Source organism: Diadema setosum, chromosome 11 (genome assembly GCF_964275005.1).
Source record: "Diadema setosum chromosome 11, eeDiaSeto1, whole genome shotgun sequence".
In the NCBI taxonomy this organism is placed as follows: Eukaryota; Metazoa; Echinodermata; class Echinoidea; order Diadematoida; family Diadematidae; genus Diadema; species Diadema setosum.
This window is the reverse complement of record NC_092695.1, coordinates 3,867,480-3,893,673: the sequence shown is the minus strand read 5'-3', so window position 1 is coordinate 3,893,673 and position 26,194 is coordinate 3,867,480. Positions and strand designations below refer to the sequence as shown.

The 26,194-nt window shown below is 38.1% G+C and overlaps 1 protein-coding gene across 1 annotated transcript in view; it reads right to left on the bottom strand.

Annotated features, from left to right (window-relative positions):
• LOC140235494 (DNA repair protein RAD50-like) overlaps nt 1–19,491 on the bottom strand; it is a 74,234-nt gene extending 54,743 nt beyond the window's left edge. The window contains exons 1-7 of the mRNA XM_072315520.1: nt 19,229–19,491; nt 16,212–16,386; nt 12,844–12,927; nt 9,590–9,691; nt 6,132–6,194; nt 4,298–4,339; nt 2,443–2,516 (exon numbers count right to left, since the gene is read on the bottom strand). Of these exons, the coding sequence (XP_072171621.1) occupies nt 2,443–2,516; nt 4,298–4,339; nt 6,132–6,194; nt 9,590–9,691; nt 12,844–12,927; nt 16,212–16,340 (494 nt within the window). The 5' untranslated portion in view covers nt 16,341–16,386; nt 19,229–19,491. The remainder of the gene's footprint in view (nt 1–2,442; nt 2,517–4,297; nt 4,340–6,131; nt 6,195–9,589; nt 9,692–12,843; nt 12,928–16,211; nt 16,387–19,228) is intronic.
• Nucleotides 19,492–26,194: the final 6,703 nt, after the last annotated feature.

Genomic DNA, 26,194 nt, shown 5'->3' with positions numbered 1-26,194 from the left:
ACAGTTGTTATTTCACACATTTCTACTTTAGCGTAATAAACACATGTGCATTTTAGAGCAAAAATTGACAGTTCGGCAGGGATATGAAAAATGCATTTTCCCTTTTAAAGAGGAAATCCGATTAGGTTGCCCTTTCTAATATGTGTAGCAGTATGATTCTGAAAAAAATACAGGGTGAAAAAAAAAGAGTAGTATGGCTATACATGAGGCAGAGTAATTCATTCTAAGGTACGAGTTACCTTGCCAAGAACCACACGGATTATGCCTTTCAAATATATATTGATCCCACAAAGAAACAAACAAGTTAATATACTGTTGCCACATCTGTTCGTCATTAATCATTTCTTTAATATCAACATGACCGATCAAACATATCCAAATCCCAGGTCTATTCATGGTGCCTTGGCAAGGCTATGGTTTCTCTACACTGCTATTGAAATCTAAAGCTCAATACATGCAAATGGCACTTTCACACTTTCACATGGTAGCACTTTCGAAGTCATAAAAACCACAATTGTCTATACAAAGACATGTGAATCAGCCTTTTGCCACTGCCATATTGCACAACCAGTATGATCTCTGCCGCCTGGTTGATTGTCTCACATGCACTGTACAATTTCCCCTTGTAACCTAACCAAACACCTTCCATGTTTCCCTTCCCTGTTGCCCCTAATTTTAAGACTTTTAGTTCTTGCTGTACAAGGTTATACATATCTCACAATCACCTCAATGTGGCCAACATAAGTTTCATCTCATTTTTCCATCTATATTCGTTAGTTTTCAAATTCATACCTACCAGGGAAATACAACTCTATCTTGAATCTAATAGCCCTTGTTGTTCATCTGAAAACTGACTAATTACATGACTCATTTTGACACATCATATTCATAATGAATGTTTGTTGTCTTTCCCTGAATGTTCACTTATTGAAAATTGAGAGATCTTTCTTTAAGGGGGGTTACAGATTTGCTTGAAATGGGGATTCAGGTTTGGATTTTTTGTGAGATAATTAGAAACCACTCAATGAAATATTATAATAACATAATAATAATTCTTAAGGGAATTAAAAATTAATTTGATGAAAATCAAAGTTTGATGAGAACGAAGAGGTCCTAATAAACTGTGGGACCCACCTTTTATTACGACCATTATTATAATTATTCTATTATTAAAGAATGTCTTTATTAATCTCACCCATTTTATAACTGATTTTCATCAAATAAACCCATAATTCCACTTAGAATTGTATGCTCTTTAATAGTTCACATCAGTGGTTTCTAATCATCTCACAAAAAGTTCAAATGTCAATCCCCATTTCAACCAAAACTATACCACCCCTTTCATTTTCCAGACACCTCTTTATTTATTTATTTTTTACTTTATTGTAACATTTTGCTATCCATTATAGTACCTACCAATATCGTAATGGCTAATAATTCATGTTCTTGTTTTCACTCTACAGCTACTTTCTTTTTGACAAGTTCCAGTAGTCTCTTCTTATGTCAGAACAAGTTCATAGATCTTCTCATAATTTCTTCTTATAACAGATCTATTCCATGTTAATAGCAGTCCATTTCAGGGCGACAAAATGCTACACTGAGCTAATACAGAATGTTTAGTGCTGCTTGGTAGTATACATAGCATTAAATGTACACTGGTTCATGTTTGGTTTGACTGGGATGTAGACATGTACATTCAGTCAGAAGAATAAGGAGGAGAAAGAGGCAAAGAAAAAGAATTATAATGTAGGAGGAAGAGACTTACAAAGGAGGGAGAAGAAGTTGAGGTTAGTATGATGATGATAATGAGGAGGAGGAGGAGGAGGAAGAGGAAGAGGAGGAGGAGAAGAGGAGAAAGCACTTTATGTGACTTGGAGGATAGGTAAAGACAGGGAAGGAGAGACAATGAATGACAGTGGAAGGGGAAAAACAGACGAAACAATATGCTGTAAAAGTGGAAATTGATTCCGCGGAATTAAAAACACGCAAAACTCTTCTTACTCGGCCAAGCGCGAAAAATTAGTCGCGCGAAAATATCCACTTTTACAGTGTCTGGTGATAATTGGATGACAATGCTGATAATGATAATTGTAATGTATTCTGATTAAGCAGACATAAAACACTCACAAAATCATGAAAGTCATAATGAAATCAGTGTAACCATAGCAGAATAATCTAATTGAAGTTGCATCTCTAACAAACCATGTTCTGTAAAACTCAGGTGAATGAAGTGAGGGAAACATTGCAAAAACTGAATTGAAAGTAGAAAGTTACAAAAGTACAAAATGTGATTTTTTTTTTTTTGGAGGGGGGGGGGGGTGTCAGTTGTAATACTCCGTTCCAAAGAAACCCCCCCCCCCCCAAGAAAAAAGAAAAAAAAGAAGAAGATAAATACATGACTAAATGATACTGCTTTGGTTGCCAGGGTGATTATGCTCTTACCAGTTTGCATCCTCCTGGTGGCAGAAGATGACATTGTTGAGGACAGGTTTGGACACTCCCAGGCACTCTACCATCTTTAGATCACAAAGACAAAGACAATAAGATATCATTTAAAACAATGATAACGATAATCATGGCAAGAATCTATAATCAAACAACTTCAGTCACTACGATACTGAAAGAACAGCAGTAGTAGGCAATAGCATTTCACTATGATGTATATTGTTGCTTTGCGATATTTCATTTCTTTCTTTGTTTAATTTTCCATCTGAGAAGATGGCTGGAATGCCAGTATCCAGCTGCCCTCTCTACCTGGTCTTCCATGGGGTCCAGTTAGATGTGAGGTGTACCACTTCACCAAGTTCTGCATCCTTATTTTTGAAGTGAATGCATAAAGTGGGATCTTTTACATGCCTGGGTTGCGACTCTCACACACAGGACCTCCACTGTATGTCCTATCTGAGGGACAGAGTGTTTTTGCCTCTTACTAGAGGGGACGGTATGACTTCACACAACATTGCTCAGCTAGACTCAGGAATCAAACCCAGGTCATATGGATTGGGAGACAGATGCACTGCTGACAAACCCAAATATTTTGGACAGCTAATGAGAGAACAAGGCAAGTGCCAAATTGTGTCTCGCCCATTCGCATAGAAGAAATTAATGTTAATCTTATTCCTGGAAATTCATTGACCTGCCTATGACCTTTGACCTGGTGGTGACCATCAACTCCCCAAGGGACATTTACCATCCAAGTTTGGTCCCAAATGGACAAAGGGATAAAAAGTTAAGAGCCATAATCGAAATGCACCGTAAAAACTTAACATTGGGCTCTAAAAGTTCATTGACCCATGCTTGTGACCACTGACCTTGTGGTGACCATCCACTCCCCAAGGGACATCTACCATCCAAGTTTAGTCACAAATGGAGTTATGGATCAAAAGTTATGACCCATAATAGAAACGCACCATAAAAACTTAACATTGGGCTCTAAAAGTTCGTTGACCCCTGCTTGTGACCTTTGACATTGTGGTGATCATCCACTCCCCAAGGGACATCTACCATCCAAGTTTAGTCCCAAATGGACAAAGGGATAAAAAGTTAAGAGCCATAATCGAAATGCGCCATAAAAACTTAACATTGGGCTCTAAAAGTTTGTTGACCCCTGCTTGTGACCTTTGACATTGTGGTGATCATCCACTCCCCAAGGGACATCTACCATCCAAGTTTAGTCACAAACAGACCTACGGATCAAAAGTTATGACCCATAATAGAAACGCACCATAAAAACTTAACATTGGGCCCTAAAGTTCATTGACCCTGCCTGTGAGCTTTGACCTTGAGGTGACCTTCATATATGGTAAAATGTGAAACTTTGTATGACCCCTCTTCCCTCGAAGTTTGATTGCAATTGAAGCCCAGAGTAAAGAGTTATTGAAGTTTTTGTAGCGTTACGGACAGACTACGGGCGGACGGGCGCTACGACGGACAGACGGACAGACGGACAGACGGACAGACGGACGGACGGACGGACGAACGGACGGACGCCGCAGGCGATCCCTTAGTCTCCCCTCACCTCCGGTGGGCTCGACAAAAATGAAATAGCTACTGCCAGCAAGCTATGTATCTTTACACCATGCCAGTCTATGTTATAAAAATAAATAAACTGGGACTGCTCCTAAAGTGGTCAGTGCAAAGGGCAACCACTTCAGCCCATCTCATAGACATTGGGGATGATTACTTCACAGACAATTCTATTCAGAACAATCATCGGTCTGCCAACTGCAGCCAAAAGTCATTAAACAAGCTGTACTGTCCTTGCTCTGCATTTCACACACAAACTTTAGATACTTACTTCTCGATCAATTTCTGCACATCTGGAACTGATACTGTGCCTCTGTAAGAAAACAATAAAAAGAAAGTCGAAAGTGTTCTCTCTGTTTTTCTATACACATGTGTCGATTTTACATCCTTCTGTAAGTAGTTGTACAACTGTATGAAAAGTATTATTCCACATGAATTTATTTATTGCTAAACTTCTTAAAGGTCCCAAAGAAAGTTCTTCCATTTTGATTCAAGGAAAGAAAATAATGCAAAGGAGATTGGCACAACATTCCGTGTGATACATGTATAACAAAATATATGTGACCTGCTACAACAAAAGGATCCGAAAGTCGGGGGAGGACAATTTTCTGAAAATGGCATGACATTATTTCCTTACCCTTCTACTTTAATTTCATATTATAGCACAACTCATAAAAGTACTCGGTTGTGGAGATATTGATGATGTTATCAGCGCATGTCAAGTGGTTCAGGAAATCAGTTTTGAGAAAAACGCCTTCAAAGTTTTCCTTCCGATGCTATCATGTTCAAGGGGAGGCGAGACAGTTTTCTTCGCTTGACAATAGAAAGCATGCTCCTTGCGACCTCCGGGATGTTCATTCAAGTTAGCGCCAGCGGTCTACACACGACCTATCAGTAATCAAGATACCTTGCACTGACCAATAAGATCACTCCCTTGTTGCTAGGGGCGAAGTCTAGCTGCAACGCTATTTAAAATCCAAATCTTCGGACACGTTTCTGTTACATTGAAAGTCAGAAAATCATGGCCTAAAAAAATGCTGATTTCTTGCCTTTCCTTTAATCATTTAGCTTCGAAATTATGGCCGATGATAGACAAAACATTAGACTACAAAATTATGCCAAAAACAGAAATCTGATTGCTTTGACCAATTTTGATGACGTGACTTCATACTCGATTTTCTCTGCCCAGCCGTCAGCGACTTTAGGATCCTTTTGTTGTAGCGGGTCACATACACATGTATATCAAATCATTCCCTTTCTGCCCCTCCTGTTGCCAGGCATAATCTAAAGTACAAGCAGGCACATCCCACTTTATTGTAATATTTCATTCCAAAATTGGGGGAAGTACCACTTCAGGTAATAATTTCAAAGCTTTACTACTGCAGAAAAAAAAAAAAAACCTTTGCACATTCTATACAACAAAAGAAAAAGGAAGGAAAAAATTATCAAAGGCATGGTACAGTTTCGGTTAAGATGAGGCTTCACGTTTCCAACGATTTTTGTATGATGATTTTTTGAGACATTGAAAATCCTCTCATGAAACAAGGAAAATCATTTGACTCTAAGTGAAATTCAAAATTCATTTAATGAAAATTGGCTTTGAAATGGTTACTTTTAATAGTTCAATCTATTTGCTGCTATCACTGGATAGAAGTCTACAGCAATATGTGATGTCACAACAATAAAAAGAAAATAAAAAGAGAATTTCACAGATGTCTATTCTTTCTTTTTAATGAAAAGGACACATTCTCTTGACTTATTACTGATATAGCATGTTAACCTGTTGAGGAAAGCTAATTTCGCTACAACATGCATTTCCCAAAGACAAGTTTGCCCGAGTATACTTAGGACTTGTCCTCAACGGGTTAAGGGTTATACTACTAACCCTCCCTCCTGATAGAGGTAAGTTATGACCTTTTTCATTCTGCTAGAAAAACTGAAAGTTATAGTGATAGGATACACCTGTTGATCTGTATTTCCTTTGTTTTTGCATTATTGTGGTAAGAATAGCAAACTTTGGAATGGATTGTTTCTCTACATTTCTGCAATCTTTGTTCACTGAATCCACATTTGAAGGAATATTCCCCCAACAATACTCATCTTACCTCTCCAAAGTTGTCTTCTCTCAGAATGGTTGCTTCAAGAGACTTGAACTCTATCTTTTTTCTCTGCAGAGACAAGCAAAAATAAGGATGTGCTTTGAAATAGCAAATTATAGATTGTTCATGATAAAGACTAAAATGTTCATTTTACAGGGTTTATTGGTGTTTAGACATAATTCATTCTACATAAGTTTCTATATGATTCCCACAATGTACAATGTACTTAGAGCTACTGTTACTGTATGTGATTATGAAATGGTCTACACTCAGTAAAAAAAAGGAAGAAAGTAAACAATTTTTTGAGTTCATCTTTCTCAAAGACTATTTGATTGACAATGATGTTTCATATCGTACCATGTTAAAGGTATTAAAAAATTTTATTGGCTATCAACCTACTAGGTCAATAAAAAGAGAAACTTTACACATGAGTGAACACATTCATTTTTCTCTTCCATGGCACAAAAGTAAAAATTGGAAAATGGACAAGCTGTTTTTGAAACGTGTATGCTCTCCATTATAACAATGAGAACAAAACACAAATTCAACACAATATAAATGCAAATTAATTTGCAAAAATCAATCTATGATCTCTATAAAGTTTCTATAACCCTCTAAAGATAAAGAAAGACAAAAAATAATGGCAGAAATTGAATAATCTTATGTCAAATCCGTAGTCAAAAGACATAAGAGAAAAAGTAATGGTAACAAAGAAGGTTAAATTTGAAACGTTAATCCAAATTAAGAAAACTTGAAATGATATTTGGTTCTTAAATTTGTCTTGTGCATTCTTAAATTCCTTAACTAAAAGGTGAAATGAAGAAATTCTGTTGTTTTTATCACCTTTGTGGCTTACTCCCTATGTCATTTAATGTTTGAATTGACCCAGCCTATGACCTTTGACCTGGTGGTGACCTTCAACTCCCCAAGGGGCATTTACCATCCAAGTTGACCCATGCTTGTGACCACTGACCTTGTTGTGACCTTCAAATCCCCAAGGGACCTCTACCATCCAAGTTTGGTCACAAACGGACCTACATGTGTATGGATCAAAAGTCATGACCCATAATAGAAAAGCACCATAAAAACTTTAACAGTGGGCTCTAAAAGTTCGTTGACCCATGCTTGTGACCATTGACCTTGTGGTGACCATCCACTCCCCAAGGGACATGTACCATCTAAGTTTAGTCACAAATGGAGCTTTGGATCAAAAGTTATGACCCATAAAATAGAAACGCGCCATAGAAACTTAACATTGGGCTCTAAACTTCTTTGACCCCTGCTTATGACCTTTGACCTTGTGGTGACCATCCACTCCCCAAGGGACAGCTACCATCCAAGTTTGGTCACAAATGGAGTTATGGATCAAAAGTTATGACCCATAATAGAAATGCGCCATAAAAACTTAACATTGGGATCTAAAAGTTCGTTGACCCATGCTTGTGACCATTGACCTTGTGGTGACCATTCACTCCCCAAGGGACATCTACCATCTAAGTTTTGTCACAAATGGAGTTACGGATCAAAAGTTATGACCCATAATAGAAACACGCCATAAAAACTTAACATTGGGCCCTAAAGTTCATTGACCCCTGTCTGTGAGCTTTGACCTTGAGGTGACCTTCATATATGGTAAAATGTGAAACTTTGTATGACCCCTCTTCCCTCGAAGTTTGATTGCAATTGAAGCCCAGAGTAAAGAATTATTGAAGTTTTTGTAGCGTTACGGACAGACGACGGACGGACAGATGGACGGACGGACGACGGACGGACGACGGACGGATGACGGACGGACGATGGACTGACAGACGCCGCAGGCGATCCCTTAGTCTCCTCTCACCTCCGGTGGGCTCGACAAAAATGAATGTGTTCACTCATGCATAAAGTTCCCTTTGTATAAACCTACCAAGTTGATAGCCAATTAAATAATCTTTAATACGGTATATGACACAATGATTTTTATCAAAATCTTCTATGAAAAGTATTAACTGGTAAAAGTGTTTACTTTCTTTCTTTGCTTCCGAAAATATCAACGCCCTCTAGACTAATGACAAAAGAAGTAGCAGGCTGAGCTGGATGAGGTGTTGACTTTGTCACAGGCGGGAACTTCAGTGCAGTGAGGGCACTTTTTGTGGAAGGGACTACCGTAAGAAAAGAGTCTGGATGCCAGACTTATTGCTCATGAGAGGTGATCTTTGAAACTATGTGACACCTGCAGAAATACCGTGGTGTGTTGAACCTACTGCAGTTGCCTCATTTGACAGTCAGTGAGGAATTACAATAACTTAATTAAAAAATCAAAAATGTTTACATTATTGCATTGATAATATAATATTTTGGATTGAAGTGAACTTGTTTTATGATATACAGTCGCTGTATCTTTTCATAATCACATGCATGTCAAGATACAGTTCTGAACTTTTAATCTGGACAAAGGTTTATCAATGGCATTTCAAAATGATAGTCCATCCATAAATAAAGGTTACACACTTCATAAAGAAAGGGTTTGACAACTCTCTTATGGTAAGCTCTATGATAAAAACAATTCAGTATATATAAAGTGAGCTCTGCAGACAGGGCTCCCTTTTAATAAATGTTTTTATTGATATAGAGTGCATTGTGGAAGTTCTGAAACTGAAATCTCATGTCCAACATGTCCCTTTTAATGAAATGTTTTTATTGATATAGAGTGCATTGTGGAAGTTCTGAAACTGAAATCTCATGTCCAACAGGCACTGTCACGTCTGATGAGAAAGTTTCGTCTTACAAAAGCAGGCTCTTTGCTTTAAATAGAGGGCAGTTTATGACTCTTCAGCAACGGAGGCAAATGGATACTGCAACTTTTGAAAAGGCTGAACTCTTGCACCAATTTCCCATAAAACTATGAAAGGCATAAAAAAGAACTACAGACAACTCCCATTACAACAAAGTCCTCGGGACTGAGAGTTTTCTTTCCACATATCAAAATTTCATTATAGTCAGACAATAAAGTGTGAGTGTTAAAAGGGACTGTACAGTACTGGTTGAGGTGACGATTCAGCTTGTAACGTTTTGCAGGATATTTAGAAACCACTCTATGATATGTTAAAGAGCATACAATTCTAAGGGGAATCAAAAGTTTATTTGATGAAAATTGGTTTTGAAATGACTGAGATATCCGAAAACAAGGTACAAGAAAGAGATCCTAATAAAATTCATGGCCTGTCAATTTTATTAGGATCATTTTTTTTTTGGGATATCTCAGCCATTTCAAGGCCAATTTTCATCAAATAAACATTGAATCCTTATAATCGATAAAAATGTTATAATCCTGAATCCTCACCTCACCCAGTACTGTACAGTCCATTTAAATAATAAGAGACAGAATGCAGCTCAAAAGGCATATAAGACCGGGTTGAAACATTTTACCGCTTTAAAATTATCCCCCACCCCCGTAAAAAAATCATGGGGGGTTCCAAACAAACCTTCTGAGTTGCCACAAGATTTCTTGTCACCACAACATCTTTTCCTGCCTTGTCCTTGAAACGCAGCTTGACCTGTGCTTTGACCTCTGTTTCATGGGCAACCTTAGATATAAAAAGAAAAGATGTTATAGAAAGTCAACGAGGCTAGATTTATTAAATCTTTGAGAGTTCAAGATGAGTTCAAGTTAACTGAACTACCTTCCTTGCTTCCATCATCTTCTAAACCAACCATGATTGGTCAATTACTTGTAGTTTTTCAAGGTTGATGCCTTACACTAGAATTCAAGCCTTTACAGGCTTGAAAGTCTTTACAATGGAATACACAAATAAAAATTTCAATACTAATAATCATTACTTTTCTATGATTACATGAACAATTACACTAAAAGCAATTTTTTACAAGATGAATTCTACAATGTATGATGCTTGGATTTTCACTGATACCCAACATGATTGTAATGATACTAATCTGCCAAAATCGGAATACAGTATCCCATTAAACTGCTAATGTCATCCTTAACAATTCCATGCTCTATTCAAGGGAGCATTCCTGATATCTTCAAAGAAAAAAAAATAATAAAACAAAAATATGCAGCTACAAACAGCAGTCACAGTGCAATATTTTCCGAGCTGCTGGTTTCTATTTGTGACCGTGCATCACAAAACGAACAAGAAGTCGCACACACTGATTTTGTGTGAGGACTGAAAATAGGTGAAATGGGTCAACCTAGCTGATCTTGACTTTTTCATATTTTCTGAAAGAGCAAGTCTTCTTCTACATTATGCTAAAATTTGGGATCATAAAACGGACAGGAAAGTGTCTTTTTAGCAGTTTATCTCGAACAGCTTTTTGGTAGAATAGTGTGATTATGTGTGTCTTTAGAGCCCCCTTTTCATTTCATAAAAGACCTTGAACACACTCTTCACTTTCAACTCTAATAACTTTTGGAAGGATAATGCTACCGCTTTGAAAGTTGGTATTAATTATGGACAGAATGTGTTAATAAGGCATGCTCATTTTCAGTATAATCTGATAATCCCTTCATTTTTGTTACTCTGGTGGTTTCCATCCTGTTTTTTGTCCCATTCATCACACAGCCGGCACGGCTAGGTAAAAATTTAGCGCTTGAACAGACACTGTACTTCAGAGCCTCTTTTCTCAGTTCACACTTTTCCCAAGTGTGTGCTTTCTTTCCAATATTTAGATAGGTTAGGAGAGTCCATTTGATTTGAGTTATACATCATTTTAAAGCTTAAAGTCTGCTCTTTCAGAATATGCTCTCAACTGAAATTTCATGTCTGGCAACTTTGTGTTCATTTTGTGAGGCAGGGTCACATTTACAATTAACAAACAAACAACTACGTACCATGCAATGAGCCTCAATATCTAAGAGACTATTCCAGATAATTTCATCGAATGTGTCATGGAAATAATTGAATAGGTTTGCCATGGTAATATTTCCAAAGGACTGTGGTTTACATTAAAAAACTAGAAATGTCGCTATGGCGACTGATGCCTCCGCCATAATGCATGATTCTCTCAATAGTTGTATAGTACAATGTCTTCACAATGTGTGATGACAGTTTCACATAACTGGCAAAATATTGATATGACAGGTTTGTCAGAAATGTCTTGAATGTTCACTTTCCTCAAACTGAGTTTGCTATAATTGTCTAAGAGTGCAGGTACACATATTTGGGGAATTGAGGACTTTTACTTGACTTCTGACCGACCCTGTTATAAGTTTATGCATTAAGTAATTTTCAAGGTATGAAGAAAGAGTGTAATTACAGTACAAAATATATATATTTTCTATTTAAACCTGACCTTTGACCTTCTGGCTGGAAATTTCCCAGAGAATCTCCATTAGGTAATACATGTTTATATTAAGTTTTAAAACTAATAATTCACGCATTGCATATACTAGTATATGAGGGAAACAGTAACATTTTGAGGAGTTGACCTTGACCTTTGACCCCTGACTATTGACCCATGACCCCTAAATTCCCTAGGTAGATAATCCCTGCCAGTCAGTACATGCATATGTACCAAGTTCCATGAAGATACATTGAACCATTTGCGAGAAAAGTGAAATTGCAACATTTTCACCTAACCTTTGACCTTTGACCTTATGACATGAAACTCTCTCTGGAGAATGTTTATGCAGTAGTACATGTCTACACTAAGTTTCAATAAAATACCTTTGGGCATTGCATAGATATAGGGGAAATAGCAACATTTTTAGCATTTGACCTTGACCTTTTGACCTTTGACCTCTTGCCAATGTCACTAAAATCTCCTCAACTAATTGCCCCATCATACATCATCCTTGGACCAAGTTTGGTGAAAGCTGCTTCATCCAGTTTTGAGTTATCACATAAACAGATAAACTTTAGGATTTGAACTTGATCTTTACCTTTGACCTCTGTCCGATTTCACTAAAAAACTAATCATGTAATATATTGTCCCATCATACATCATCCTCGGACAAAGTTTGGTGAAATTTGCTCGATCCAGTCTTGAGTTATCGCGTAAACGGATACAATTTCATGATTTGACCTTGACCTTTGATCATTTCACCCAAAATCTAATCAAGTAATTGCCCTATCATACTATATACTTGGGCCAAGTTTGGTAAAATTCCAGTCAATATTTCTCAAGTTATCGCGTAAACAAATGTGGACGTACGTACAGACAGACAGACAACCCGAAAACATAATGCCTCCGGCACCACTTCGTGGCGGAGGCATAAAAATAAACAAAGGGAACCTCAAGTTTCAAATTAACATTCTAGATAATTTCCAGAAAATTTTACAGACATTTATTAAAGATACTGTAAAAGTGTATATTTTCGAGTGACTAATTTTTTGCGCTCAGCTGAAGAAGAAAAGTTTAATGTTTTTAATTCCACAGAATCAAGACATCAATTACTGGAACATATGTCAAGCAAAAATATTAGCATGCTTTTTCTCGCTAGTTTTTGGTTGTGTGAAAATGTCAACACAGTAAAACTTTCCACTTTTACAGTACAGTCATTTTTGCAGCACACTAGTTTCATACAAAAGGTCACGTAATTACAAAAACTTGATTGGGCAGAGCCCAGGGGCTTCCTTGTGGAACTTTTTAGATCAGCTGTACTGAGCATCATGTACTGCACAAATCAGCCATCACGTCAAAGAAACCACATTTCTGCGGCTTGGTGCTGTGTACTTTATAGCAAATGAATGAAAGAAAAGATGAAGGGAATGCTTACTTTGGGGTCATGAATGAAGGCAGCACCCTTGCTACCAGGTGGGAAATCCCCAGAGCAGATGTATTTGAGACACTCGATGATAGTCTATAAATAACAAAGAAAAACAAGAGAGACAGAAAGACAAACTTAATTGTGATACTAATAACAATGAAACTCGAATCCCATAAAGCATAATCGATTTGCAACATATAGTGTGTTTATCTTGCAGGGTATTTCAGGTCTTATCTCAAACTTGCATGCTTAAGGTGCAGCTCTTTAACACCATGTATCCATTTAAACACCCGTAAGTTCACTAAGAAGAATAAAAGGGATATTTTTAATGCAACATGATGGCAGAAGTTTCACTATCATATGACATAAAAAGAGTTGCAATTTTTCATACCATGTGTAGTTATATAAGAATATTGCATTAATATCATGCTGTAAAACTTAAACTAATCTGGCATTTAAACTACCTAATTGTGACACTAGACTCTACAAGTACATGATATCTCTGCACACACATTACATAATAATGATAATGTTTTAACAAGATATTCATGGAGTAGTAAATGCTGCTGAAAAGAATAAGAAAGTAATATCAACTGTATGCTATTGGCATAAGTATTGGCAGATGAAACTAGAATTATCACTGATGGTGATTAATATCCCTGCCCCTAGTGTTGCTTTAGTTTGTGATGTCACGAGGGCAATGATGTTAATACCAAGTTTGTGCACTTGTCGAATTGGAAACAGAATAATTTTACTTTACTGTACAATTACAGAGTTGATACTGAGTTCCACAAGGTTTGGGTAAAAAGTGTGGTTACCATGGCAATGCATTGTCTGATACAAAGACAAGGGACATTTTGCATAACTACACTTAAAGACCATCATACACACCAAATTTGACCTTCATAGCTTGAATGGTTTATTTTGATACAAAAAAGATTGGTTACCATGGCAACACATTTTCCTCAAACTAACACATTGGTGTCTTGCAAAACTACACTTCTACATTATGATACATACTAAATTTGACTTTAATTGTGTGAATGATGGAAAAGTTATTCGATCTGCAAGGTTTTGGTAAAATTGTGGTTACCATGGCAACGGTTTATGTGACAAACACAAAAATTATGTGTTCCGCATCTATACCTCAGGGCCATAATGCCTATCAAATTGCTTGAAAACTGTGGAAGAAGTTCAATCCACAGGATTAAAAAAAATCCCCATAAAAACATGCAGTTACCATGGCAACGCATTGTCCGATACAAATACAAGGACATTTTGCAAAACTACACTTAAAGAGCATCATACACACCAAATTTTACCTTCATAGGTTAAATGGTTCAATTTGATACAAAAATGAGTGGTTACCATGGTAACACGTTTCTTATATTAACGCATCAATTGGTGTCTTGCATAACTACACCTCCCGATCATCATACATACTAAATTTGACTTTAATTGCTTGAATGATGTGGAAGTTATTCAATCCACAAGGTTTTGGTAAAATGATGGTTACCATGGCAACACTTTATCCGACAAACACAAAAATTATATGTTCCACATCTATGCCTCAAGGCCATAATGCCTATCAAATTTGATTTCAATTGCTTCAAAACTGTGGAAGTTGTTCACTCCACAACATTTCAAAGAAAACATGCGGTTACCATGGCAATGCTTTGTCAAGTACAAACACAAAGAGTGTCTTGCATAACTACACCTATAGATCATCATCTCAATTTTGAAATTGATTGCTTAAATACTATGGAAGTTATTCAATCCACAAGGTTTTGGTAAAATTACGGTTACCATGCCAACGCATTGTCCGACAAACACAAAAAACATGTCTTGCACATCTAAATGTATACCTCAATATCATCATTTACCCTAAGTTTCATTTAAATTGCTTCAAAACTGTAGAAGGAGTTTGCAACGCAAGATTTTGCAACAGACTGACCGACCGACCGCCCGCCTGCCCGCCTGCCCGCCTGCCCAACATCACGGTGATTCCTATGATACCCCCTTCACACTACGTGTGGCGGGGGTATAATGAGATCATTTCTTGCTGACAATACCCAGTGATCATCGGTCTGCAAAATATCATTCAAACAATGAATGGGGATAAGTGGGCTGATACAATATTTTGCTCAAAGTGTAATGTAAGACTCACTGTATACAACACAGGCCAAACTGAGTCTTTGTCAGTCTGGTTCCATTGCACAAATCAGTAACCATTCATTATTAATTTTATATCTTGGACATTCGACAGGTGCAGCCCAAGTCAAGTCCAGATTGCAAAAACAACCCTCTCTTCGGGCAAGGCTAACTGTAACTTTGTTGAAAAGTTTGACGCTTTGATAAAAAACCTTGAGAGTGATGAATACTTGTGCATGGTTGCTATAATACTCCTGTACAGAGGAGTGTGATGGTATACAAATAGTGTGGTCACAAGTTTGACTGTACACTAACTTCACGAGGTGAAAGATGGGGTGCTCTGTTATTAAACTCAACATTCATCTTGCTGAACACCACATATGCCGAATATTTTGCATTCATCATACATTTCTAAGTAAAATTTTGAAACTTGCAAATGGGCATTTGGGTAAGTGCCTAGGGCCCATTCAATTTGCTTGCCCAAAAGTGATCTTAAAGGGACTGTACAGTACTGGTTGAGGTGGGGATTCATGTTTTGAACATTCCTAAGTGAGATAATGAGAAACCTCTTATGAAATATGAAAGAGCATGTAATTTTAAGAAGGATTCAACGTTAATTTGATGAAAATTGGTTTTCAGATGGCTGCGATATCCAAAAAAGTGATAATATTAAAAAAAGCGACAGGCAACGTCTTTTATTAGATCTCTTTGTTTCACCTTGTTTTTGGATATCTCAGCCATTTCAAAACCGATTTTCAACAAATAAACTTTTGATACCCCATAGAATTGCATGCTCTTTGACATCTCATAGAGTGGTTTCTGAATATCTCGCAAAACGTTAAAAGCTAAATCCTCACCCCGACCATAACTGTACACACCCTTTAAGTTATTCTTGGAGTACGGGTGTATCTAAAGTAGGTTCGTAGCACCCTGCCAGTGTTTAATATCATAATCAGGGGTCGCACTTAACTTTTTTTTTAACTAGCCAGACGGACTACTTAGAATCAATTTTGATACTGAAGCGATATTTTGGCTAGCCAGACGGACTAGTAGCTTACAGAATTTTATGATTTTTAGCTAGTCCGACGTGATTTTGGGTGGCCAATGGCCAGCGGACCATCGCCAATTTCGAACCCTGATAATCATCATTAACTGACTGCAAGCTGTACGAGTTCCCATCTTGACTAAAATTAGTAATACATGTATCTGTGCACAATTTTACTAACTGTTTTTCCTGCTCCATTTTGACCCACGATAAGTGTGAGTGGGTGGAAGAACTGGATGATCTGTTTGTCCGAGTCTTCTGGTCCAAAGCTGCGGATTCCTTGGATGCTCATTTTCTCCACGGAAGCCATTTTGATGGGCTGTGTGGGTGGTGCCTTTCCCTAGATGATACAATACCTATGGAGGAAGGGAAATTAAATCCGTATGAGTTTACACTAGATTGGTCCTGCTTGTGTTTATGGATACGCTGAAATTATGAGAGTGTACTAGCTGTGTGACACCTGGACTTGGTTATAATCAAAATGCACTTAACCCATTGAGGACGGGCTGATTTTGCTATACACGCACGTTCCCACAGTCTATAGACGCTAGCCCAAGTATACATGGGACTCGTCCCCAACAGGTCAAGAACATGTGCACTCAGCTTGTATGTGTGGATTGAATGACTGCAGTAATACCAAGGAGGTACCTCCTTGGTAACACTAGTAGAACACATCAGTGAAAGTTTGAGGAAACCGGATGATCCGTTCAAAAGTTATATGTTTCAGTGAAGCCATTGCTGGATGAGAAGAGGAAAACAGTTTGTGGTATCACTGCAGAACAATACCATAGAAGTAGAGGATTGCTAAAAGAAATATCTAACAATTACACATTCCTTTTCTCCACTTACTAGTCACTGGCATATACATATTAATTATGTACATTTGTCTGGTGGAAAGTATTCTTCCCAGGTCCTGTCTGAAAAGGGCAAGTCAAGTGCTCTTTCATTTTGCCAGAAATGAGAAAATATGTTGAATTCAACAACATTGGTGTGCTACACCAGCGTCACCAGTTTCTCCCACAGCCAATTAGTTGCAAACATACACTATGCAAGAGTTTGAGACGACAGCTCTAGGTCCATACACAGGACGTATTAAGCCACGTGCATGGTTCCGTTACGTAGATGATACATTGGTTTGTCATCCTCCAGGAAGAAAGTACTTCCTTCTTCAACAGCATCACTCCTTAGACACACACATTTCCTCCACACAAGAAATGTGTGAAGACAAAAAACTTGCATTCTTAGATGTGGAAGCCCATGTTGAGGCATCTACATGGTACCCTCTCTGCTTTGTATTACAGGAAACAAACTAAGTTTGATAACATTGACCAGCCACTAAACTTTCAATGACATTATCGCCTAGTTCATAAACTTGCCAGCATCCTCGAAGGACTCTTTTCCACAGAAGACATGACAGTTCATTGTCCTTCAAAGGTAACAAAAGAGAAAATAGACATGGATCAAATTCAGAAAAACGCCTCGACTGGCCAGATACGAGTATCCTGATCCTGACTGGGAGTTTTCAATTTAAGTTGACACAGCCTAGCAAGAAGGCAAGTAAATCAATCATGCGGTGTACCAGTACAGAAACAGAAAGTCACCATCAGAGCGTACCATGTCCTGTACAGCCTAGAGGTACATCGTCTCTCGGACAAAATCAAGAGATTATTCCAGAAGCATGACAGCACCATCACCTTCTTCAAACCTCACATCACCTTGAGACAGGAATTGGTGGATGTCACGGAAAAAGTTCCAAAAGACAAGCAGAGGAACATTGACTTCACAGCATTCAATGTTTTCAGGACCAGCTGAGAAATGAGGACTGTCTACAATTTTTATCTGAGGGAAACTTGGCAATTGTTTGGCAATTTATTGCAGGCCCGCAAGCCGTATGAACAGCATTGTCCCCGAAGGTCCAGCACTAACGTTACAGCAGGTCAGACAGTAACCCCGAGGCGCTCCTTCGTTTGAGCTGGTCGCAGTTTAATAGTCAGACAGTATCCCTGACTCAGCAGTCTACACACAGAGACTCCAACCCCAAGCACCTTCTAATCAGTGTCTAATCTGGATATTCTCCCGCCGAAACCCCTAGCAAACGGGAGATCAATCATCATCCAACTTTGATGTGCGCAAGGCGTACATCACGAGCACAAAGCACAAAGTTCCTCGGCGGCTGGAGTCCCGCTCTAGGGTTTTATGTGCTCTCTCGTGTCATCTCATGCTTATTTTTCAATGTACGATGACACTCGGTAAGAAATCATTTCAAGCGGGAGACACAGAGCCAGGGCGGGAGAAATTAAATCTCAAGCAGAACGGGAGATTTTGCAAAAATGGGCTTTCGGTGGGAGATCTCCTGTCGAAAGCGGGAGAGTTGGAGTCTCTGTACACATAGGCCTATAACATAAACTCAAATAATCATTCATATGTTTGATACCAATGATGTGGTCATTTCTAGACAACAGAATGCAAATGTTTTGCATGGTTTGATTTGAACAAGGTATCACTATCAAAGTCGACAAAGAATCCATCTGGGAATGGATAGAGAGACCCATACTCCACAAACACAAGAAGCCAAAGTAACAAAATGTGGCCAGGTGGCCTCTTCTTCAATTTGTCGCACTAAAAGTATCAGAGACAGAGTATTGATGCTGAATCCTCATATTTTACCATATAATTATACAACTTAAAAGCCAAAGTGCACATCTGCATCTTGTAATGATCTAACGTTAGCATCTTAAAGGATCGAAAACACACATATACTGTACTAACGTTAGAGACTAAGGTTAGATCTGTTACTGTTTAATAAAGGAATAGACTCAAGTCAGCTCAGAGCCGGTTGATGCATTCCTGTCAAAGAAGTACAACAGATTCACATATTCTGCAGAGTGATTTTTTTCAGTAGCAGTCAATACTGCAATAATAAGGAAATCAAGGAATTCAAGTTTGACTATTTTAAAGTGGAAGTTTGCAGAAAGTTGGAGGGCATTATTACGCATTTATGAGACCATTTGTCATTCCAGAGCCAAGAGGTCCGACAAGATCAAGACAGGTGAATAAATTTACATACAGACAGATACAGTGTACAGGTGAATATTAAAATTACTTGATCGATGTTTCTTCTTCTTCTTCTTCTTCTTTCAATAAAGTACAGGCCACCTTGTGTGGTGTATCAGCGTACTGGTGTTTGTGATAACTTACCATACGTGACAATCGAAATGATGTAAGATATACCCGCAGAAGTCAGTGGCTAAATCAGGGGCTTTGATCTTGGGCTTCAAAAACCCTAAGTTTACAGGCGCTAGGCATCGTCGTCAATATCGCTACCCCCGAATCCCGTGCTGTCGACGTACACCGAGCGACCGACACGTACTCACGGCTACCTGCTCGGCCCTGTGTGTATGACAGTATTGACGCAACGTGCATGCAAACCCGATTTGTTTCGCGCGGCAACGTGCCTTGACCTGCCCTCAACCACCGACCTCTAGTGCCCTCAACGTGCACAAAACACTGCACATACCGTACTACACCTACATTGTAGTCTGTAGTGTAATCGTTCCGCGCTGCACACTCGCGTCGGGGATTCCCCAGAACACCGTACGTACAACAAATCGTGGATTAGTTAGCATGATTACGCATGGGGCAGGTCTCTTCCCACCTACACTAGGTCCTCCCTGCATGGGGGAACTTTTCTGACATATAAGACGAAGCAACATGTGCTACGCCGTCAGACAGTGGCGTACCGTGGGTCAAGACATTGGGGGGGCACCTCATGGCAGCAACATCAGAATTGCATAACGTAACAATTAAATGCGAGCGAGCGGAGCGAGCGAGCTTGAAAATTTTGACATTTTACAGTCCCCAAACTGCCGTTTGTAGCTATATATAATAATATATTTATGTACGTATATATATATATATATATATATATATATATATTTGCTTTGGAAATTAAGGGGGTTGCACCGGGCGCAACTGCTGGCAGTTACTGGCAGTAACACCACGAGAATGGCATAACGATTAAATGCGAGCGAGCGAAGCGAGCGAGCTTGGAAATTTTGACATTTTACAGTCCCCAAACTGCCGTTTGTAGCTATATTTTTTCGCTTTGGAAATTCAGGAGGGGGGGGGGGGGGGCTCACCGGGTGCAACTGCTGGAAATTACTGGCAGTAATATCAGGAGAATGGCTTATAACGGTTAAATGCGAGCGAGCGAAGCGAGCGAGCTTGAAAATTTTGACATTTTATGTTCCCAAAACTGCCGTTTTTAGGTATATTATTTTTTCGCTTTGGAAATTAAGGGGAGGGGGCGCATCGGGCGCAACTGCTGGCAATTACTTACAGCAACATCAGGGGAATTGCGTAGCGATTAAATGCGAGCGAGCGAAGCGAGCGAGCTTGAAAATTTTGACATTTTACAGTCCCAAAACTGCCGTTTGTAGCTATATTTTTTCGCTTTGGAAATTAAGGAGAGGGGGCGCACCGGGCGCAACTGCTGGCAATTATTGACAGCAACATCAGGAGAATTGCATAACAATTAAATGCGAGCGAGCGAAGCGAGCGAGCTTGAAAATTTTGACATTTTATGTTCCCAAAACTGCCGTTTTTAGGTATAATTTTTCGCTTTGGAAATTAAGGGGAGGGGGCGCATCGGGCGCAACTGCTGGCAATTACTTACAGCAACATCAGGAGAATTGCGTAGCGATTAAATGCGAGCGAGCGAAGCGAGCGAGCTTGAAAATTTTGACATTTTACAGTCCCAAAACTGCCGTTTGTAGCTATATTTTTTCGCTTTGGAAATTAAGGAGAGGGGGCGCACCGGGCGCAACTGCTGGCAATTATTGACAGCAACATCAGGAGAATTGCATAACAATTAAATGCGAGCGAGCGAAGCGAGCGAGCTTGAAAATTTTGACATTTTATATTCCCAAAACTGCCGTTTTTAGCTATATTTTTTCGCTTTGGAAATTAAGGGGAGGGGGCGCACCGGGCGCAACTGCTGGCAATTATTACTGACAGCAACATCAGGAGAATTGCATAGCGATTAAATGCGAGCGAGCTTGAAAATTTTGACATTTTACAGTCCCAAAACTGCCGTTTGTAGCTATATTTTTTTCGCTTTGGAAATTAAGGGGAGGGGGCGCACCGGGCGCAACTGCTGGCAATTACTTACAGCAACATCAGGAGAATTGCATAACGATTAAATGCGAGCGAGCGAGCTGGAAAATTTTGACATTTTACAGTCCCCAAACTGCCGTTTGTAGCTATATTTTTTTCGCTTTGGAAATTAAGGGAGGGGACGCACCGGGCGCAACTGCTGGCAATTACTGACAGCAGCATCAGGAGAATTGCATAACGATTAAATACGAGCGAGCGAAGCGAGCGAGCTTGAAAATTTTGACATTTTACAGTCCAAAAACTGTCGTTTGTAGTTACATATATATTTTTTCGCTTTGGAGGGAGGGGGCGCCCGGTGCGCCCCCTGGATCCGCCACTGGTAGTCAAGGGTGTCGGTTTTATGTTCATGATTGGGGGAGGTATGACCAGCGAGGGGGCGTCAAAGTGACCAAGCGGGAGAAGGATGTCCAAAATCTGCACTTTATATAGAGCATCCCCTAATTTGTTTGTGTTTGTGAGTGTGTGTGTGTTTCATATAGATGGAAAAGTTAGGAAATAGCCAAGGTCAAGTCTTATTATTGGCAATGCAAGGCATTTTGATATAGATTAGTATGTAAAGCAACACTGCAAAATCAATGATCAAGCTTTGATAGCAAATGTGTACAACCTATCAAACATCACATTGCGCAACATTGCAGCGACTCTTTTTGCCATTCCGATGTTCTGAGTACACTGCGCAAATCCTGCTTGTATTCAAAATGCCAACCAGGAATCACACTGAATCACAATCTTTTGTCGTCTCCGGGCTTTTTGAACAATGTTTCACTATATACCTCTTTAATCATATGGTTAAAAGAAATCTTAGAAAAATATCTTTTTTCTTGATCATCCTTTCATGTCGATTTCAAAAGCAGTTTACTAACCCTTGAATTGAAATTTTGGTAAGGTTTTTTTTTTCTTTTTTTTTTCTTTTTTTTTAACCAGCGGATTGGGGGGGGGGGGGGGCACGTGCCCCCCCCCCATGCCCCCCGTAGTTACGCCACTGCCGTCAGAGTATGGTAGTACAGTGTAGGGCTACATGAATTTGATTTGTATCTTGAGCTTAGGATGATTCGATGATGTGTACCTTTGAAAATTGCACACTGAAGCAAAATAAAAAACAAACACCTAGAATCAAATAAACATTGTTACTAGTATAGTTCTAAAAGTAATCTCACACTTCCGACTTATAGTCACTATATGTGTAATGCATACTTGCCAACTAGTAAGATTTTATCAGATTCAGTAAGATTTTTTGCATTAAAAATAGCAAAATCAGATTTTCTGTCAGAGAAATCAGATTTTTAAACAATATTTAGATATACCTTTCATGTGTATTTTCTGAAGATTTGACCAAAAGTAAGATTTTTAACTTCAGTTTGCATATAAAATAAGATTTTTTGCAATCCACGAGTAAGATATTTCATCTTGAAATGTTGGCAGGTATGGTAATGTCAAAACTACGTGAATCATTAATCATGGCGGGCTTTTTTTTTGGGGGGGGGGGGTGCCATAATATGAGGGGGTGGATTAGTCAACCCTACTACCACGATCTCGACTAATGAGTCAAGCTTTATCATTATCAATTCATTGATTATGAAATTCATGCAAGGAATTGGTATTTGGGCCTTAATTAGTCATGTAGACCCCATGCAAGCCATGGAATTTTTCCTTTGTTTAAAAACAAACAGACAATTTATCACAAGAATTACAGGTCTGAAATTGTAGGCCTTCATTGTGAAATGGGCTCCACTCAAATCAATTCTTTTGTACTTATCGTCTTTGTAATTTCTCACGTATGGTCTCTTTATTTTGAGTATAAGCAAAGACAAACAAAAGAGTGTAGGCCTACATACTTTGATTTTGACCATCTGCCCTTGACAATGAGAACTAACAGGCATGGATAGTACATGATTTAAAGGGACTGTACAGTACTGGTTGAGGTGAGGATTCAGCTTGTAACGTTTTGCGAGATATTTAGGAATCACTCTAGTCTATGAAATGTTAAAGAGCATAATCAAAAGTTTATTTTATGAAAATAGGTTTTGAAATGACTGAGATATCTAAAAACAAGGTAAAACAAAGAGATCCTAATAGAAGTCGTGGCCTGTCAGTTTCATTAGGATCGCTTTTTAGGATATCTCAGCCATTTCAAGACCAATTTTCATCAAATAAACTTCTTGAAATTACATTCTCTTTCATACTTCATAAGAGGTTTCTCATTATCTCACACACACACATCAAAAAAAAAAAAAAAAATGTTATAACCTGAATCCTTCACCTCAACCAGTAGGGCCTACTTTACAGTCCCTTTAAATGAATAACAAATTTACGAACACAACAAGGCAATTAACAATTTTGATTCGATTTGATTTGATTTGATTTGATTTAATTTGATTTGATTTGATTTGATATTATTGGATTAGATCTTATTTGAGTTGATTTGATTTTTGCATTCCTCTTCATTCAAGCAGATAACAGGAAACCATGTAAATTAAGCAAAGTAATGAGTAATATTTGAAAAGTGAAAATGCATGTTCCTATCTTTCCATGCCAGTTCATGTGTTACAAATATGATATATATATATATATATATATATATATATATATATATATATATATGTATATATATATTTTTTTGTTCCACACGCGCACGACTGTAAAATGCCGCTGGCGCAATAACTTTTATCAGCATGTGCGCGAGATTCTGGGCTCGAAGTCATGAACGGCTAAAGCGCGTTTTTTTTTTTTTTTTTTTTTCGCAGTTCGGAAGTGACGGCAGAAAAACCTTGAGGGGGGGGGGGAGCCTTTTTAGGTTAAAAGTCATGGTATTTTTTTTTTTCTTCAGGGAGGTTATTTATTTCCAACCTCCTCATGAACTCCCGCTTGGAAGCGAGGCATCAGTAGGCCCTATGTTTGATTTAAAAAAAAAAAAAAATGGTCTGTGACGATACGGTGGGAATATCGCAGGTTTGATTTTAGCATAAACAGTGAAATGTTATCGAGTGCACAATATGTAGGCTTATCACTCAATTATCTCAATTGGGATCGAGTTACACTTGTATCAAATAATGCCTTACCAGATCAAAGCCTATATATTTTGTCGATAGATGTAAGCAACCGAAGGCCAAGTTGAACAGAAGTGTGTGATTAGTATAGAAATTAAATTCATTTTGTTGACAACTTTGAAGCTGCCATCATATTCATAACTATAAATTGGTAGATTATACTCTGTTAGCGCTAAATATACCGCATGAATAATGCGTATTTATACCAGCATGAGTAATGCGTATGGAAGCAGATATACAAGTGAACCGAAAGAACTACAAACAAATTAGCTACTTTGATAGATCATATTCATTGGAACGATAATGACAACAGGAATATAAAGTTATTTTGGTGTATTAAATGCAGGTGTGAGTACTCACACAACGATTTATATAGATACGGAAAGTGAAATCTGATCCTCAAGGTGAAGAATATCGAAATATAAGCAAAATTGATATGAACAAGTTCAAACATGATCTTCAAAAGTTGGCAAGCTGTGAAGATTGTTATTGCTTAGACTGATGATGCAGTGTGTAAATTTATGGGAATATAATATTGTTGATGTAAACTCGGCCTAAACATCCCATGCCCCCCAAAAGAAGCAAGCGACTGAGACACCAATTTTCATCTTGAATGCACTCATGGTTATCATACAGTCACGAGATAACAATATAAGCTTTAGAAAATGACTTGGAAAGAAAAAGATAGTAAGTTTATTGGTCAATATATAGAGGAGATTGAAGAACAAACAAAAAAGCAGGAGATGTAAAAAGAATTAAAGAAAAAATATTATGCAAAAACATAAACAGGAAAAAAAAAATCCAGCACAGGCTTGGAAGACATTAAAAAGCTTTTCACCCAGTAAGTAATCATTTCATTCATTGCGTCATTTTGGACATACACGTTAAGAACATGATTAGCATGTTTAGCAAGTACATTTATTTTTTTTTAATTGGTCGAAATTTATCTGAATTGATCAAAACTTAATGTGACACTCTTAACAATGTTCCTAAGAGTGACGATGAATGAATTTTGATAAGAGTCTCTGATAATCAAGTTTTAACTGAATTGTATATACGAATGTAAAGGTAAAAAATGGACTGATCTTGGTGGGATATCACTTGTTATTCTTAAATCGTCGGCTGCTTAAATCACAACAGCTCCCACGTATTTGCTCAACAGGAAAATATTTCTGAGAGAGTTACCTTCTCGATATACTTGATGCGGAGTTAAACTGAAATATGCTGATAATGTTTGCAAGAAAGTAAGTAAAATGATTAGTTGTTTTCGCTTTATACGAAGACTCAAAATTATGATTAGTGAACAAGGTATAGACTTATGTCAGTTATTTACAATTGCCACAGTTCGATTTAAACAGAATACGACTCTGGTAAAATAAACAAAGAGATTCAGGATACAAAAACTTCAAAACGGGCAAAGCAGGGAGATAATTATCTTTCAGATCAATCCCGTCTCTTATATCAAATAACATAATACATTTTATTTTCAAGTGGATCATTTCTAGACGCCCAGCAGAATATCTGCTTTAATTAGTCTATCAACTTTGGAAAACAGAGGCACCCGTTATCTGACAGATTGGCTGCTCTTAGTCAGCTAATATGAATTCACTACGACCGTAATAATATCATTATAAGCATCCAAAACCAATTGAAGGAGTTGCTATTGCAAGAGAATGGTGTCATAGGGGCAGTAGTATAGGTCCTTTGATTCCCTTTCCGTGATTATAATATCAAAAGAAAAAATCCACTTTTAATGCTTTTTTAGGTGACATAATAATTTTCATGCAATAATGTACTCTAGGACATTGACTCCGGGCATTGACTACCAACACAGCATGTCAAAGAGAATTGGTACACACACATACACCCAAACAAACCTACACACACAGAAACTACATGGATTGTCAATTGTGCTGATGAAGTCGAGACCTCATTCAATGTC